The sequence below is a fragment of the Porcisia hertigi genome, chromosome 7 (assembly GCF_017918235.1).
Source record: "Porcisia hertigi strain C119 chromosome 7, whole genome shotgun sequence".
Taxonomy (NCBI): domain Eukaryota; phylum Euglenozoa; class Kinetoplastea; order Trypanosomatida; family Trypanosomatidae; genus Porcisia; species Porcisia hertigi.
The window spans coordinates 340,215-358,684 of record NC_090566.1 but is presented as its reverse complement, the minus strand read 5'-3'; the positions used below and the strand labels follow the sequence as shown (position 1 = coordinate 358,684).

General features: G+C 58.1%; 5 protein-coding genes across 5 annotated transcripts; all 5 read right to left on the bottom strand.

Moving 5' to 3' along the window:
• Positions 1-2,323: 2,323 nt before the first annotated feature.
• On the bottom strand, positions 2,324-2,875 carry JKF63_06438 (uncharacterized protein; the record flags this gene model as incomplete). Its single annotated transcript, XM_067902388.1, has 1 exon — positions 2,324-2,875. One exon carries the CDS (start codon positions 2,873-2,875, stop codon positions 2,324-2,326), a length of 552 nt encoding a protein of 183 aa, XP_067759409.1.
• An 854-nt stretch (positions 2,876-3,729) lies between these two features.
• On the bottom strand, positions 3,730-6,432 carry JKF63_06437 (uncharacterized protein; the record flags this gene model as incomplete). Its single annotated transcript, XM_067902387.1, has 1 exon — positions 3,730-6,432. One exon carries the CDS (start codon positions 6,430-6,432, stop codon positions 3,730-3,732), a length of 2,703 nt encoding a protein of 900 aa, XP_067759408.1.
• Positions 6,433-8,089: 1,657 nt separating this feature from the next.
• JKF63_06436 (uncharacterized protein) lies at positions 8,090-13,441 on the bottom strand (the record flags this gene model as incomplete). Its single annotated transcript, XM_067902386.1, has 1 exon — positions 8,090-13,441. One exon carries the CDS (start codon positions 13,439-13,441, stop codon positions 8,090-8,092), a length of 5,352 nt encoding a protein of 1,783 aa, XP_067759407.1.
• A 1,965-nt stretch (positions 13,442-15,406) lies between these two features.
• JKF63_06435 (uncharacterized protein) lies at positions 15,407-15,982 on the bottom strand (the record flags this gene model as incomplete). Its single annotated transcript, XM_067902385.1, has 1 exon — positions 15,407-15,982. One exon carries the CDS (start codon positions 15,980-15,982, stop codon positions 15,407-15,409), a length of 576 nt encoding a protein of 191 aa, XP_067759406.1.
• A 1,674-nt stretch (positions 15,983-17,656) lies between these two features.
• On the bottom strand, positions 17,657-18,166 carry JKF63_06434 (uncharacterized protein; the record flags this gene model as incomplete). The annotated part of the gene is made up of 1 exon (XM_067902384.1): positions 17,657-18,166. The coding sequence occupies one exon, from the start codon at positions 18,164-18,166 to the stop codon at positions 17,657-17,659; it is 510 nt and encodes a 169-aa protein (XP_067759405.1).
• Positions 18,167-18,470: the final 304 nt, after the last annotated feature.

Below are 18,470 nucleotides of genomic sequence, written 5' to 3'. Positions count from 1 at the left end.
GATGCCGCACACCCGCTGTGCAAGAAGGACCTGTGCATTCAGGAACCGCACGTCCTGCACGCCCGCAGCAACTTCGGGGTCCGCTCTGAAGCCTCGCAGTCGCCATGTGCCCGCTAACCAAGCTACCCCCCCCCTCCCCTCGCCCCTCCTCCCACCGTTGGCAGTCCCTTCGGACTCCCCGTTGCCAATGAGATGAGATCCTCATACGGATCCGTGACCGCCCTATGCACCGCTGACGACTGTGGAGGGGAGACTGGCGAAGGGTGCGCCACCGACTCAGGCGTTCCCCTGTGCGCCGCCGCGCTCGCCGTCACACACAAACTGAACAAACATGCGAGGCTCGGCGGTGCGCGGACTTGGGTGGCGATACTACGTGGGCAGTGTCGTGGTGCTGCGGTGGCGGGGACTGGAAGCGAAGGCAAGAGGACCCCCGTTGACAGCGTCACTGACAGTCGACCGACACGTGCAGCAGCGAACGTGGCATTTACGGGCGACGCCGTTTACATCACGTTCACCGAGCGCTCCACATGGTGCTGGGGCACATGACAAACGTGCAACGCTCCTTGACGTCAACGTCAGTTCAGCTGCCCCGCCACCAGCATGCGCCCCCCCCCTCGGGATCGTCACCAGCGGCGATGCGTTGGGTGAGTTGCTTGGAGAGGCCGTCGTACTGGCTATGGGCGTAGTCGGAAAGTCGCCGCAATCGCCACTGCGCTGGTGCCATCCTGAGCGCCGCAGCGACGCCTGGATGCGCCGAATCTGTGCACACAACGCGTCCGCAGCAGAATCCATTGGCGGCGATGATGATGATGGTGATGATGGCAACGGCAGCAAAATGAATTAGCGGTGCCCCCCCCCCCTCCACCCTCTCTCCCTGAAACAGCAGCGCCGCGCCTCCTTGAGAATAAATCTAGTATATATAGTATATATATGAGCTGTGGGGGCAGGGGCGGGGTGTTAATGGCAGCACCTCCTCCTCCACGCCGTGTGTGTGTGTGTGTGTGTCTGGTGAGGAAGGGGGGAATAAAAATTTGAAAATAAAAATAAATGTGAAATGGATAGGGTTGCAAAAATACGCAATGTGTAGTGGATCCACACATTCGCAGTGCTCTAAAAAGGTTCAACTACTCGAGGCACGCCTCCACCATGCAACAGCATACCCCACATGCACACTGGCAAATGGGAAGGCGGCTGCGGCGGCGGCAGGTGGGGGGAGGAGAGGGAGAGAGGGGGTCTGTGTTCGACGATGACATTTCACAACGCCAAGAAAAACAGAGCTCGAATTTGAAAAGAGAGACGCGAGATCGCAGAGAACAGGGGGGAGATGTATACCGCAGGTAGAGAGGGAGGGGGAGGGAGGGGGAAGGGGGAGGGGGAAGGGGGAGGGGGGAGGGGGGAAGGGAGGGGGCGCCCGAACTTATGCACCACAAGCGAGAGGGAGAATGCACCTGCAGGTGCGGTAGAGGTTGTCGGCAGATGACAACACTATCATCGGACATCATGATATCCAGCCCCCCCCCCCTCCGCCCCGCCCCGCCCCTCTCCTGTATCTGTGCGCCATACTCCACCAAATGTTGACCTCTTTTTTTTCCTACTCCCAACCGCCGCCGCCACACAACACGCGTGAAAAGGGGGATGACAAGCAATCACACACGCACACGACCGCTTGGCAGCCTAGACCGGAGAGCCCCGCCCCCCCCCTCATTTTCTCTCTGAAGAGCGAAGAAGTCTTTGAAAAAGGGGAGACACGATGCGGTGGTTTAGAGGAAAGCCCTCCCCCTCCCCCACAAAGATGGAAAGCTACAGCGCAGCGGGGAGGGGGGAGGGGAGGTTGAGGCTGTACAAACCAACTCGACAAAACGGGGTTGTGAGAGAGCGCAAGCATGTCACTGATAACGCAAAGCATCGTAGTGCAAACCCCCGAGAACGAGGGTCAGTGGAAAGGTAATGAGAGACGGAAAGGAAGGGGGGCGACAAGTTTTTTTGCCGTGTTCGCAGTCGAACACGCACGCACCAACGACAAGTGGACATTCTACTGTACATCAAAGTATTGTATCGGTGTGTGAGTGAGTGTGTGTGTGTGTGTGTGAGGGAGGGAGAGAGGGAGGGAGTGGGGAAGGAGATTCGGCCACAACCGCACAGTGCCCTACCAGCGGCGTCGTCCTCCCACACCCGCCCCCGACACAACGTGCGTGCCGTCTCTCTTTCCGCAGCCCTCCGCCATGAACTACATTCCCTCTCCCCCCCCCCGCTCACTACCACACATCCCCGCCACGCTGTGTGTGTGTGTGTGTGCACAAACACAACAACTCATCTTTTTCTGCTAGTAGAGGGAAGTCTTCTTCATTAATCGAAGAAACTCCTCCTCGTTCACCTCGCCGTCCCCATCGCGGTCCGCCTCGTCAATCATTTCCTGGAGCTCGGCATCCGTCATGTTCTCACCGAGCTCCACCGCCACTCGCTTCAAGTCCTGGAACGAGATCCTCCCAGTCCCGTCTCGATCGAATAGTACGAAAGCCTTCACCATCTCCTCGCGTGAGTCCCGCTGCGACATTTTGTGCGTCATGATCTGCACAAACTGCGAGAAGGTGACCAAATCGTTGTTCGTGGCCCCGTTGCTCGAGCCGGACAGCTGCCCTGGAGCTGCGTTGTTGCCACTGCCACCGATAAGCTGCTGAAGCTCCTCCTTTCGGGGTTCGAAGCCGAGCGCGCGCATGGCAATCCGCATCTCCCGCGCATCGATCGTGCCGCTTCCGTCCGTATCGAAGAGGTCAAACGCCTCGCGGATTTCCTCAAGCTGCTCTTGGGTGAGCTCAGAATTCGCGTTCGATGCAGACGTGGCTGGCCGCACCGTCGTGGTGCTCGCTGTGCTCATTTTTTTTTTCAGGGGGGGGGGATGTACGACCACGATACGAGCGATTGTAAGCCCTTGAACGTGTATGTCGATTTGATTGCTTTTTCGAGTGGGAATGCTGTTTTTTCGGGGGGGAGGGGAGGGGAGAGGGAAGGAGAAAGGAAGAAAATGTGGCAGAGCCGTCATATGCTGCATGTTTGCGTCCCCCACCACCACCACAGAGAGACTTCCACAAACGGGGGGGGTGCAAGATCAATGGAGCTGTCGTGAGTTTATCCATCGATGTATTTGCCTCTGCCCCTGCCTAACTCTCTGTGTAAGTGTGAGTGTGCGTGTGTGTGTGTGTGTGGTGCACACGTCCCTTTGAGACAATGAGCACATGCGGACTGGGATCGAAGGCGTACGGAGGTCCCACGCACACCAGTGCATCCAAAGATATGTCACACACACACACACACACACACAGAAAAAAGAGACGGGTGTGTGTGTGTGTGTTTAGGATCACGGGAGCTGTGTGCGTCTTCAAAAAAAAAATGTAAAAGCGTCAAGTCTTTTTTTCTCTTTTTTAAGGTGCGCTACGAACGGAGAAAGAACCCCCCGACACACACACACACACAAACACACACACATACATTACACACATTACACACACACACACACACACGCGTGTATATATATATATAAACAAGTATTCCCTGTAACGTTCTCGGATAAGGAGATGACACACACACTACACACACAACACACACGGTGCCCCTCCAGTAAAATGCTCTTTTTGCCGCTTGTGTGCACCCCTTGTTGGAGGGGGAGAGGGGAGAGGGGAGAGGGGAGGTCTCAGTCGTACGCCCACGAGGAAAACGTGGGCGTGTGCTTGACTACTGTCGCAGTTTCCGTGCCCGCTCTGTCCTTCTGGTCACATCTATACGCACTGAGCTGGCGTTGCTCTCCGAGTCGGAGGAATGCGAAGGCGACCGTGAAGTGCCACGGGAGGACGACACGGAGCGCTCTCGGCGACCCTTTCGCACATCTCTGCGGCTCTCCACAGGCTCACACTCGCGCTGGCGCTTCACCGCGCCGCCTTTCAACTCAGCCGATGGTGGCGAGAGCGACTCACGCAGACGCGATAGTGCCAGGCGTTCCTCAAGCGTGGTGACGTTCCGCTGCTGTGGAAACAAAAATGGCTCACCCTCGCGTCGCAGCAGACGCCGTGCGCGCCAGCTATACACCGCACTGTCAGTGTTCCGCTGAAGCATTGACGCGTCCGCCTCACGCCGAAATCGCCGCACCTCCTTCATGAACGCCGGCATCTCCGCCCTCAGCCGCTCGTATGTGGCGGCTACGGCTTGCCGACGGTACACCATCTCCGCGTCCAGGTGAAAAATGCGCGAGAGCAGCGTTGGACGGCGGCTGATGTCAGTCGAAGATGGCGATGATGGAGACGAAGATGGCGCAGGTGACACGTCCGCTGTGGCATCTGCGAAGTCCACCGCCAAGGCGTGGTAAGCATAAGAGAACATCGAAGAAAGCGAGTGGAAGAGCCGCAGCGAGCTGGCAGCGTTGTTGGAGCGGTCGACAGGATCCTCTACCCACGCCTGCGCTGGGCCGACCGGGCCGCGCGTGGAGCTGGGCGACACGGGTGACTGCATGAAGCAGCCGCCCGAGCCGCCACAGTCGGCGCGGACGCGGAAATCGCCGCTGTCGTTGGTGTTCGCCGCCGTTGCGCTGCGCTCACCGTCCGACACGCCAACACCCTCCAAGCACACAGCAACTCTTCTGTAGTTCCAGTACTGACCGCACATACGAAAAAAATCAACGAGCAGCCTGCCAAGCCCCGTCATGGGCCGCTGCTCCGGCTGTGTTGTGTAGATGGGGTGCTGTCGGAGAAACGCCACAACGAGCAGCGTGGCAGCGTAACTGCCCAGCCCTCCATGGTAGGGTTCGTGCATGCCTCGCTGCATGATGAAGTATTTCACGACTAGGATCAGCGGCAGTGCCTCCGGGTACGTGTTGAGGTATTGGACGATGCACTCCGAGTTGCGCTTGCCGTCCACGGCGCCAACACTGATGTCCACATCGATAAGGGAATCCTTATGAACAAACTTGATGAGCGGCACCTTCGTCTTGAGTATGACCTGGGGATAGGCGTTCTCGCACAGACCCGAGTCGGCGATCTCCTTCGCCAAGGCGGTGAGCGCCTCCTCGGCGGGCACTGGAACATCCAGAAGTGTGACGTCGAGGTCCGAGAGCGGCAATAGCAGATGGGTGTACATACTGCCATAGACGAGCACCGAGCTGCCAGGCCACAGTCGATCGACTAGCTTGCCGAGCTCCTTTTCGATGTAGCGCCGCATCGTCACCTCCGCCTCTGTCGGTCGAAGGTAATCAACAAGGTCGGTGATCTCCTGGTGGAGCGCGATGAGGGGGCTGGCGCGACAGTAGCCACCGTGCTGCTTCATCCGCCTAATGCTCCATAGCGGCACCACCATGACACGACATCCATCTGTCTGCTGCGATGTAGATGCTGTTTGACGCCACTGATCCCGGCTGTGAGGGGACCCGCTGGCACCCGCGGCCGTGTGCCTCTCGCTGCGAGAAGCATATGGCCGCAGATACACGGTCGCCTGCAGCGCTTCGGTGCCAACAGCCCCCCGCTGTGTCGCTGAGGTCGATTTGAAGTTCAAGTAGTCGCCGCTGAGACCCTCATGTTTGGACTCCGCGCCCCCCTGCATCTCGCCGCCCGAGAGGGTGTCGGGCGGGACCTCAACAGAAGCTGTCCCGTCGCTGGCACTGGCCATCTCCGTAGGAGCAGGGTGACCTACAGACGCACTTGTCGATGAGGAGCCGTCGCTGAGAACCACGTCAGCAGAGCCCTGATCTTTGGCGGGCGTCTGCTTGGCCCTCTTCGGCCGCTTGTACTGTGAGGCCGCGCGATCTTCTGGCACGTACTCGTCGTTGTCGTCGCCGGCGCCGTTACTGCCGTCTTCGGCGGAATCGTACGTTTCTGGGCGGCGCCGGCGGGGTGCCGACTGCAGTCTCTCTGTCGCAACGGCGTCGAGGTCGTTGCTGACCACAGTCCTCACTGTTTTCGCACCAGCAGACGAGGGCGCGACTCGGTCCTTGGTCTGCCGAGCTCGATCTGCAGCTGCTGCGGCGCGGTTGGCGCCAAGCTGCGCCTGATGACGGCGAAGCTTGGCCGCAACATGTGCGGCAATAGGAGGCTTCGCGTCCCTCGCTGCGGCATCCTCTTGCATCAGGATCCAGTCCTCATCAAAGTCCCCCCGCTTGCTTTGAAAGCGGGAGAATACGTCAAGCGCCGGTGGCGTCGGCGCATCTCTCACGATGGCGCTCGAGCCGACAAGACTGCCCGGAACACCCGACTCATCTTTGGCGTTCAGGGATAACTGTGACGTCACGGCTAGTGACGACGATCCAGCGCTAGCGGTAGCGACAGCGGCGGACACACTGAGAGAATTCACAGTGGAAGGAAGACTCGACGTAGGCGAAGCGATCGCAGCACCAGCAGCCGCGCCCACCACAGTGCTGTCTGAGCTCACGACACGGCCTCCACGGCGTCCCATTAGAGTTCTGAAGAGAGAAAGAAGTACTACAGCGAGTGATAATGATGATGATAGCCACCAAAAATTTCACCTGGCGCTGTTCTTCGTTTGGGTTGCTGCACTCCTCTTCCTCCTTCTCCTCACCACCACCACCAAACCAAAAAAAAATTTTAATAGAGACACCAAATTTCTATCCGCGAGCCGATGCGCTCGTCGGTGATACACGAGAGTCGCGTCAGCGGCGACGACAAGGATCTGAGCGTCTGTGCGTACCCCTGGGATGGGGGGGTGGAAGGAGGGGAAAGTTTTGGGGGAGGCGTTAGCTCTATTCCACACGGATGATAGATGAGAGAGTATGTGTATGTATGTATATATATATATATATATACATGTCGAGAAGGGGGAGAGGGGGAGTTGAGGGAGAGGAGGAGGAGGAGGAGGAGGTGGTGGTGGTGGCGAAGGAGGAGCACGAAAAGAAAAAAAGGAAGAGCTAAACGAGAGTCGAACAGCACAAAAGAACGCGACATGAAGAGGGCGGCTACAAAGGCTCATGTGAAAACAACATCAACACAGACAGACCAGACAAGGGCGTCACAGACAGCCCTCCGGCATTTCGAGCAAGCACCCAAGGTAGCGCAGATCCCAGTGACGGGGAGAGGAGAGACCCCTCTCTCTCTCTCTCTCTCTCTCTCTCTCTCTGAGAACCTCCCGAATGCCAGTGTGAGCGCAACTCATATCGAGCCAAGGAGAGAAAGGGGTGCAGACGCCAACACCCGGTTCTCGCCAACGGCCCGTCGAGACCACGTTGCCTTGCGCATCCACGGCGTGAAGCTGCATGCGCGCACTTGTCAAACTGATGCAGGGGCGACGTCGTCTGGGAGAGAGTGACGACACTAGCAGCATCGTCGACTCTCTGTCCCAGGTGCACGTAGCAATTGCAACGGTGGGGGGGGGCAGACGGGGCCTACCTGTTGTCGATGCGCATGTAAGTTGTTCATCGGATGCCTGTCTATTTTTTTTGTTGTTGCTCTTGCTATTATTATTCGTGCAGTGCCATGGCATTTATCCGAGATTGTGTGTGTGTGTGTGTGTGTGTGTGTGTGTCCGGGTAAAGTGAGTGTCTCTTATCCACTTTTAGCTTTTTTATAATGTAATTCGAAGGTGGAGTGCGGTGGTGTTGATGGTGATGGGTGAGTGGGGGGGCAGGACCAATGGCACAGCCAGGCGAGAGGGGGCATGCACACACACACATACACAAAAGAGGGTAAGCTAACAAACGCGGAAAACAGAGGGGGTGTCGGGGACGCAAGAAGGTGTCAAGGGAAGCCCAGCGCTTCTACTGCAAAGACCTTTTCTCGCCCCCCCCCCTCCCCTCCCCCTTTCCTTTGTCTCTCTGTGGGTGGAGAGAAAAAAGGGGGGGAGGGAGAGGAGGCCGGCCAAGAAGAAACGGCCCCGTCGTCGCTAATGATAGCGATCATGAGCTACAGAAAAATATACGCACCATCAATCGCATGTGGGACAGTGGAGTGGGGGAGGGGGAGGGAAAAAAAAAGCCACATGAATTGACCCGACACACCTCTCCGCGACAAATGCGTAAAGAGCGCCCAGCACCGTGGAGCTCGTTTGCTTTCCCTTTTTTTTCTTCGCATCATTTTACTGTACACTGCTCCTCCACGAATCAGATGTGTAAGAAGGGGTGGTGTAGAAGCTGCGCCGCGCTGCTGCGATCCTCTGGACGAACCCTCACACACGCCGCAACAAAGTCCAGCAGTGCCACGTAAAGACGCATCGTACGGCATTCCGTGCGAAAGCACTGCTCCTCCGCTTCGTCAGCCGCACCATTCTCGTCGTCGGACTCGGCACCGGCAAGAAGACTCGTGGACGTTGCAGAGGTCAAGCGCGCGAAGTGTGTCAGCGATGTGTCGGCGGGAGTGCAGCTGGGAGAGATGCTCTGCATCGAGGTACCGCAGTCGATGCCCAACGTGTTGAGAAGAGGAGGGCCTTCTTTGCCTATGCGATCCGCTGCCACCGCTGAGCGGTTGCCACCACCATCACATGTGACGTCCTCAACTCGCCGGCGCTGTGCGCAGGGCTCACTAAACTCTTTCGGAACCGCGCGACTGCGGTCCGTTTTCATTGCTGAGCAGGTGTCCGGCGCACGAGCCGCATCGTCGGGCTCCACCGTGCACGCTGCCACACTGTCCTGCGGCTTCGAGGCAGCGACTGTTTCTGATGGACACTCTTGCGCCAGCCACTCGGTGGCCTGCTCCGCCCAGGCCTGCATGAGCGGTGGCAACGGCAGCTCATCACGCGCGGAGCCAATACGATACAACACGCGCAGCTTGTCCTTGGCGATGTGCCGCCATGGAGCGCACCCAGTCGCCATCTCCATCACAACGCACCCGAGCGACCACGAGTCAGCCGGACTGCCGATGGCGTGGCTCTCGAATCGAATCATCTCTGGCGCCATGTAAAGGGCTGTGCCGCGCAGCTCTTTGATGGCGTCTCGGTCCACCAACACTGGATAAGGGGGGATCTTCGACAGACCGTCGTCAAGACTACCGTTGGCACTTTCCTTCGCAGTGCGGTCTGCCCCTGGAGGTTCTCCCTGCTGCTGCGACGGCGACGCTGGTGGCGGTGGCTGAAGGCGCATAGCACACCCGAGGTCTGCCAAGCGGCACTGCTCGTCAGCGGTGACGAGTACGTTTGCCGTCTTGACGTCGAGGTGGGCATAGTTGTACTGATGAAGAAAACAAAGACCGTTGACGATCTGTCGTGTGAAGCGCTGCACCTGGTGAATGGACAAGGGTGGCATCTGCGGTTGCGGAGCCTCGCTCAGCTGGATGGTGTCCCAGGTGGAGCGGGAGAAGCTCGCAGATTCTGCGACCGAGGATACCGAGGCGGCAGCCGTTGCCAGGAGTGTTCCCCCGCGGCACACCGTGCACTCCTCCTCCTCCTCCTCCTGCTGTTCTTTGAGCGTGCGACCGGGCGCGGGGGCGTGACCTGTGACTGCGGCTACCACCGTCTCCTCTTTCGGAACCCCCTCCGAAGCGGCAGGGCCGTCATCTGCAGCTTGCTGCTGCTGTTGCTGCGGCGGCGGCGGCGCCGGTTCCTGTCGAATAAGAGCGGGTGAGGCAGCTGAGTGGGTGTGACTCCTGTGCGACTCGCGCAACCCTTGGAGGGTGGACTCCGTGATCAGGCAGTTAGCGGCGCCATCTGCGCCCTCGGAACCCCGTCGCCACGCCTCTACAGCAGCGACTGGTGAACTGTCATTCAAATCGAAACGGCAGCCCACGCCAAGACCACCAGGGGCAGTTGATGACGGCAGGGCGGCACCATCTGGGAGACGACTGGGGCTCCACACAGCAACATCAGCGCTGTTGCCCGCCATCATGTAGTCCAGTAGGGAGCCGCGCTGACAATACTCGAGGTACATGAGGACTGAATGGCCACGTTTTTCGGCGCCGTAAAAGCCCACGATCCACGGCACATGATGACGTGCTGCCAGGGTCAGCACCTCCAGCTCGAGTTCTAGCTGCTTCAACCGCGCACGAAGTCTCCGGTCCTTTGCATCGAAGACGATCTGCTTCGCTGCCAGTACCTGCCCAGTCTCCGTGTTGAGGCACTCGTACACCTTGCCGCAGGCGCCACCGCCGAGGAAGGCCCCAATCGCCATCTCACCGTTGCGCCCCGCAACACCCCGCAGCCGGGGCCCATGCGGCGGCTCCGTAGGCGGCAAAGGCGCAGCGAACGGGTTTACTTTGCCGTGAGTAGACAGCTTCGTCGCATCGCCGGCGGGGGTGCTGTTCGCGTCATCGTCTGCCGTTGCCGCCACTGCGGCTGGGGAGTGCCTGCACTTGGAGCACTCGCCAACGCTCACACCGCTGCGCGCTGCTGGCCTCAGTCGTCCACCGCCTGCCCGCGCGGCTTGGATGGGGCCAACCGATCTCGACACAACGCCGCTATCCTCTGCGTCAGGTGCTCGATACGGTGGCCAGTGAAACACCGGCTTCGCTGCGCTGATGACTGTTGGGGGACACCCAGGCGAAGATTTCGGGGCCCCTGCTGGAGGAACGGTGCCATGACTGCCCCCAGTGGAGTGAGCGGGAGATACTCCATCAGCGGCGCTTGTGGCAGCCGCTGTCGTCGTGCTGGGCTGTTTTGCGCGTGAAGACGGTGGCATGCTTGCACCGCCTGAGAAAGACGAGAGGCCAGGGATCGACGCACCAGCGTCACCGCGGCGAAGCGGTGGTAATGCGCTTGTGTTCACTGTGCGAGGAGTACCGGTCTCACTGTCGTGGTAGGTGAGGGAGATGGAGTACGAAGCCGAGCCATTCTCTTGATGCTTCACGGTCAAGTCATCCACACGACGCTCGTTGGAGGGCTGCAACTGCTTCGGTGGACTCAGCAGAGCTCCGCTGTTCGGTCCAGCTATGCAGTAAGGAGTACTTGCCGATGCAGAGACTCTGCGAGCCGCCGCTGCGTGGAGGGCGGCCAATACGTTCGCCTCAGTCGCAGGCCGCTCCCTAGAGTGTCTCGGCAACGCACCTGTTGTTGCCGCTGCTGCTGCGGTCGCCATCTCCACTGTCTCCGTGTGCGTCTCGTGACCCGCAGAGTCACCCTCTGCACCTGCCATTGGGGCGGCCGTGGCGCACGCGCGATTATCCCTGCCACAGTCCCGCTGTCGCCGTCGCTTGCACTGCTGCACCTCCGTTGTGAGGTCCGAGTAGACGTGATTCTCATAGTGGTACGACTGCAACAAAGAAGAACAGAACAGCCCTGGCGGTGTGTCTGTGTGGTACTGCGAGGAGCCGGGGTATTGCCCGTACATGCCACTTGTTCTCTGGGTGAGCTCCGTCCTGGAGAGGTCCATGCCCGTCGACGCAGTCGCCACAGCAGCATCTGTGGAAGTAGGAAGCAAACAAGTGCCCGAAGGCGACTGCAGCACACCACTCGCAATCCCGGCACGGAGCCCGCCCGATCCTCTACTTGCTTGCAGCTGTTCTGTGTAGCGATGTTGCCTCTCTCGCCGACTCGTCAGAACGGCTAGCTGCTCGGCAATGGTACGTCTGCACGCCAGCGTTGAGAAAGGCAAAGAGCCACCTCCGGTCGGCCCGGTGCCTGCGGCGTCCGGTGCCTCTGTGGGTGTTGCCTCGGGTGGTAACGCTGGCGATGACCAAGCTGGCGCTGCATGGAGCACTGTTAGTGGCGGAGGTGACCCCATCTCCTCCTCCTCTGCAACTTGGGGTATCGCTTGCTCGCACTGATCCACACAGCTCCCCACCACATTGGTGTCACCTTGCCCAGATTCGCCATGCTGCCCGTGAGGGTTGATGCCCGTGCACTGAGAAGAAGAGCTGCGGCCCACACCCTGCTGCGGCTCACGGCCCACGGACCCGGCAAATGAGCGGGACTTCACAACGTACTGCCCGCTGCCTCGGCTGCTGCTAGCACACGAAGTGATGAGATGTGCCCGGGACTCTGTTGGCATCAGTGGGTGATACGACATGTTCGACCCACATGATGACATAGCGGCAACTCGCGGAGACACAGCAACCGAGGGCACCGTGGAGCAAAGCGCTGTGTGTACATGAGAGGCAGAGACAGACGAAGACACGGAGACCCCGGGCCGCGCTGATGCGGCCGTGGCAACCAAACTAGAAATGTCTCGCTGCAAGTTGCGCTGCGCCGTCGCTAGCGCGACCGAGGTAGCGACACTGCTGGCAGAGGACGCCGTGCCCGCACCACTCCCCGCGAGAACAGAAGTCGCCTCATCAGTGGTGCTACTGCCTCGGGTGCTCTTGCTCGTGCTGCGGCTCACGCGGAAACTGAGGTGCTGCAGCACATGGAAGGAAAGGGAGCTGATGAGCCTGCTCGGCGGCGACAGCGCCCCAGTCGCAAGTGAGACGGAGGGCCTCGGCGGTGGCAGCGGCTCTGCAGATGGGCTCGTAGACGTGGAGGTGGTGGTGATTGAGGGAGAATATTGCCGCTCACGGTCGCACCACTGCGCTGCGCGCGTCGTTGTCGTCGTTGTCGTCCTGATCGACTGTCCTGAAACTCTGCTTTGAACAGAAATGTCGCTCCTCACAGTGCTGCTACTACACATGCCCGCATCAGTGGACGCTATTCGCGGCAGTGACGGTTTTGCAGTAGCTGACGCGATCGGCAAAATAGCGAGGGAGGGATCCTGCGTGAACACCAGGTGTACGCCTGCAGTAGTACAGGTTGCCTCGCACGTGCGTGTCAGTGACAACGGCACGCGGCGAGCGGGTGCGCCAGCGGGGCTTACCTCAGCTCCTTTAGAACACGAGGAGTCTTTCCTGGCACACTTGCGCGCCTCGGGCTTCAGCAGCCCGAACACGCGCCTCCAGCCGTGCGCACCGGCAGCGATACCTTGCAGCGCATATGGCTCCAAGTCATAAAAGCTGGTGAGGAGCGCGTTGGGCGTTGCTGGCGGTGACGATGGTGATGGAGCGCCAGCCGTGGTATCAGTATCGGGCGTCGAGATGAGTGGCTTCACCCTCACGTCTGCCTCAAGCAGACGTCTGGGGTCGATCGCATTGTCCAATGTCCCAGTCGGCAATGAATCGGCTGGAGCGACGCTGTGCGCAGCTACGGAGCCACATCTATCCAGTGACTCGCTGCGCCGGCCTGCAGGCGAAGAAATCGCCACCGTGTTGTTTGGCGGCAGCAATGAAGAAGTCAAAATAGTCTCGGTCTCGATCCCATGCGCAGGACCCGAGGCCTCTCCGGGCCTCACAGGCTGGCGGCAGCGAGGCGCAGACCGATCACGGTGCGAGGCAGTGCGGCGGGCCAGAGCCCGGTATGAGAGGTATGCCACGGATGCAGATGCGGCTGTCAGAGCAGCCAAAACTACGGTTGTCACTGCCATGCTCGATGTTGCCCCGGTCGACGACGACGACGACGAAGCTTGAGAGTGGGCGACGGCAGTGTCACCGCAATCGAAGCCGTTTTGATCGGCCCGCTTCGTCGCCCATCTCCGCCACGTTATGACGCGAGGGCTTGACATGGTGACAGGTGGCCACGTTGTCGGTGAGGCCGAGGACAACGGTTCCATTAACAGATCTCTTGACATGTCCTCACCCAGTGCCCCCTCCCTGAGCAGTAATGAGAGCCACGGAATGGATATATATATATATATAGGGAAGGGGGAGGAAGGGCACACGGGACTCGCCCTCGGACGATCACGTGACCCTCTTGGTCAATGAAGAGACGAGTACTCTTTTATGTTTGACGACTTTCGTTTGCTTGTGGTATCGCAGCGATAAACGGGGGGTAGGCGGCCAGCTATGCTCGAGACGACGGGAGGAGAAAAAAAAAGATAAGCCTGAGATGACGATCTGTGTGACCGAATCGATCTCCCTCCCCTTCCCTCGATATATATATATATATGTGTGTGCGTGTGTGTAAGGAGAGAGAGAGGCGTGTGAATGTGTATATATCTCTTGTGAGTGAGCCCGGACACAGTCCTGCACACCCTAACACCACGCACACACATACACAGACGCACACACACGCAAAGAGCTCTACAGAGTAATATACAAGGCTAGCGAAAAAAAAGACAGACACACACACAGACACACACACGCGCACCAAAACCGAGAGACTCACAAAGAGTTATAAAAAAATAACAGCAATGGTGACAATGGGATATGAGGAAACCTGCTAGAAGGACTTAAGTGTCGCCTTTTCTCTCTTGCTCTTACACACACACAGGCACAGACACAGACACAGGCACACGAGATCAACCAAAAAGACGACAGGAGATAAAAACTAAGAGGAATACTAAGAATATATAGATGTGTGTCTACAGACAGTCGTGGTTTTCAAAACGCCCCGAGAGCAACAGCCCGTCAAGGAACAAGTCCGGTAAAAATACAGCGCGCACAAACACACACACAAGCACACACGCAATGCTTTTCGGCTGTTGGCCGTAGATTAGACCAGACCCACGTTCCTTTTTTCTTTTGGTTTCCAAAAACAACAAAAAGGACGACAAAACAGTTCAGAGAGGTGGAGGAGGCGGAGGAGGAAGAGGCGGAGGAGGGGGAAGAGAGGGAAGAGTTGATACCGCGATGGCGGTGAAACGCTTTGGAGCATTAAAAAGCGAGAGGGAAGCAGGAAGCAGGAGGAAGAGGAGTAGACATGGGGCGGGCGCTACAAAGGAGGAGGGGAGAGAAAAAGGTGACATTGCCTTTTTCCTTTGTGTGTGGTGTGTGGTGTGTGACCGTTTGGTCACCCACCATAGCCATTCCATTTTTATGACCACAGATACACGCGGCAGATGATTCATCTACACCACCACCACCACCACCACCACCATCCTCTCATTGGACTTCGCGCGTGGGTTTGGACACTACTCCTTTACGGGTCCGCTCGCCTGGCCCCTCCTGTGTGCGTGTGTGTGTGTGTGTGTGTGTGTGTGTATTTGGTCTGGGGGAGCGTATATCCCTCCCTTTTTTGTGGGTGGGGAGAGGAAAAAATAAAAATAAAAACAAAAGAAGATGTGAATCGACACCAAAAAAAGAGGGTGGGGGGAAGCCACTCCGAGAGTCCACCACCGCCATCCCAACCTGTCACCAGTCACCTGCCATCAAGCAATGGCCCAGCTGAGTGAGCATGCATGCCTGCCTGCCTCCCGGCATCCAACGGATGCCGCAGGTGCGCAAAAGGCAGCACCTTGACTGATGTCCCATCGTCACGAATTGCCATGGAAGGAAGTCAAGTGAGGGGAGGAGATGGAGAGGATGGAAGAGCGATCCAAATGACATGCAGAGGAATGTCGAGCAGCGGTGTAACGCACAGAGCGACATACGCACATAATTTGTTGTTACGTAAGCCCCCCCCCCATCCACTCACCACCCCATCACGAGACGGCCTCCCTCGAGCGCTTGCTCTACCCCCACTTCACACTCCCCTCGTGTATGCAGTTGCAACAAAGGCAGCCACCAACTGAGTGTCCAAGGATCGGACACTACTCGTCGTCGTCGCCGCCGCCGGCAGCACGAGACTTGGCAGCCTTGGCGCGCACGCGCTTGACGCGACCAGGGCGGCCGTTGCCGAACGGCGAGGCGTCAGCGAAGGCGATGTGGCGCTCGCTGCTCACGCGGACGATGAAGGACGGGATGGTCACGATCTGCTTGGCGACGGCGATGTGGCGCTGCTGGATCAGGACGCGGGCGTGGTGGACAGACTTGGCGAGACCGGCCTTGAACACGATGGTCTGGAGGCGGCGCTCGAGAATGTCGGGCACCGTCAGCGACAGCACGTAATCGAGCTTGTCCTTCTCCTCATCGAGGAAGCCGTACTCGTGGCAGCGACGCATGATGGCGGAGCCCTCCAGCAGACGGCGGGGGTGGTTCTCCGGCAGCGTCAGCAGCAGACGGGCCGTGCGGCGCATCTTGGACAGCGTCATGTTCACACGCCAGATCTCACGCTTGCAGCGCAGACCGTACTGGCCGCACAGCTTCATCTCGCGGTCAAGGCGCTCCTTCTCGAACGGACGGCGCGGCGCCTTCCACACGCGGTTAAAGTTGTTGTAGTTGCGCATGATGGTTTGAGACGGGAGGGAGAGGCGACACAGACGAATCACACTGTGATGTAATATGATTTAAATATTTATATATACAGATAGATAAAGGGGGATAGAAGAGGGGGAAAGGATGTATACATATATGGAGTGCAGCCACGTCACAAAATGTGCTGAGGGTATTGGAGAAGGGAGATTGAAGAGAAACGGCATGAAGGGCGATGGTCCCTCTCGACCGACTCATCCCACACACCCACCCTCCCCCCCCCCATTCCTAGTGTAGCGGAAGCCTGCATGCACACGCTGTCTAGTGCACAGAGTGCAGAGCATCGCTGTAAACTACTTGCGCCCTTGCCGCAGCTGGTGAGGAGCAGCGCGGGGGGGGGGGGACAAACGGGAAACGATCCACACGTGTTATCCCTGTTTGGAACCACACACACACACACACACACACACACACACACACACAGAGCGCGTATTAAAGAGGGGGAGCGATAGTGACGCCTGCACCCCCACCGTGTCGAGACCCTCTTCGATCGAAGGTAGGCTTACGCTATTGCTTCCCCCTCCCTTCGACCCCGCACGGCTGTCTCGCATCGTCGGTGCGTTTTGTTGTCTGTTGTATCGAGGCCTTTTTTTTTTCGGGGGGGGTCGTCTCCAGCACACTGAAGAGCGCATATACGTGCCAACGTGTCCGGGGTGGGGTGGTGGGAGGGAGATGATACGTGCCAACGTCTTCTACATCACCTCCCCCCCCCAACAAAAAAAAAAGAAATACGTAATAAATTGGTTCAACACACACACACACACACACACGACACACGCAGACAAAAACACAATGTAACCAATACGGATGTAGGAAACAGCAAAGAGAAGAATTGAATCGCGCAACTCATGACTGGGGGGGGGGGGGGGAGGGACGCCGGACCAGAAACAACACCAACAAAAAAGAGAAGATATATATTATCAGCAGAGAGATGAGGTGGGACGAAAGCGTGTAACAAAATCCAGTGTGTGCGTGTGTATCACAGACAATGTGAGGCGGTCATTGGTGCGCAGTGAGACCTGCTGATGAGCTGTGTGCGATGAAGTCGCAAGCAAGACATCCTCAACCAGCCCCCTTCTCCTCCCGCCGCCGCCCCCCCTATACTCCCTTTGCCTGTGGAGCGGCATCGTCGACACGCAAATGGTAATCATAGGGTGAAAATAAACCACAAAAAGAAATCAGGCCCCAAAGCAGTAAAAAAAAAAAAACCTGGACGACCTCTTTCCTCTTTCCCCCTCCCTCCTCTCCGCTCCCCCCCTCCCTCCCTCCCTCCCTCCCTCCCACGGCAATCCCATGAAGAGAACGACGAGGTCATTCCCCTGTCACTGAAATACTTCAGCTGGTGATGATATGTATATATATATATATGGAGAGGGAGGGGTGGGGGATGAGGGGGGGGGGGGGGTACGTGATCCCACAGCGCACTCCTTCCCTAATCCTTTTCTCTCCATCTAGGACTGCTGAGCCGTGTGTGTGTGTGTGTGTGTGTGTGTGTGACCATGTGAGAATCACACGTATTGCTGCATTTGTATTTGTATAATCCGGTTGGATGGTGCGCCTCCCGAACCGTTAAATGAAATATTCTTCGACTCAGGGACCCCCACACAGAGAGAGAGAGACACACACACACACGTTATATCCGTTCCTTCTTACTTCTGAATAAACTTGGAATAGAAAATGACAAGGATGAGCAGCAGCAGAAAGGCAATCACGGATCCCTTGATAAGCCACTCCTTATACACTCCCATGCGGATGTCGCGAATAACCTGGCGGGAGTCGCTGAGGTGCTGGTGTGTCAAGCCCACGGTGTTGAGGCTGTTCTGAATAACCTCGCGCTGCTTCCCCAGCGACTGAAGCGTAGCGTAGCCGGAGTTGTTTGTTGCTTCGTTCATGCGAAGCGCCCGCTCAATGTTTTCGCGGGTTTGCTGCGCGGCCGTCGAGGAAGAGGCGGTCGCGGTGGGGTTGACGGGCGGCACCGCAGCGCTGAGGCCGCTGTCAATCCCGATATAACCGCTTCGCAAATCCACACCAGTCGGGCCTCGCGGCACTCCCCCGCCACCCGCTGCTGCCGCTCCAGACGGCTGCACGGAAGCCTTCATGTGCTCAATAAGCGCAGCCCCAGGGATGCCATTTGGCTTGGCTGTTCCACCTTCCTGCATTTGAAGGAGCAGGGGGGTTGTGTGAGTGTGTTGACAGCGTTACGCAATGAGAAAAAAAAAAGGAAGTGCCCCCGCCACCCACATCCACACACACTCGCGCACGAATACACACGCACACACGGCGTAATGGTCAATGCACTAGACGTCAAGAAGAACTTCGTGACCCAAAAGTCGTCCGATATGGGATGAAGCATGAAAGAACAACAAAAAAATGAAGTTTTTTTGTGCGTTGGCCGATCCACAGAAACACGGGACCGGTGGCAGAGGAGGAGGAGGACGACGACCAAGAGGGAAAAAAGTGGGG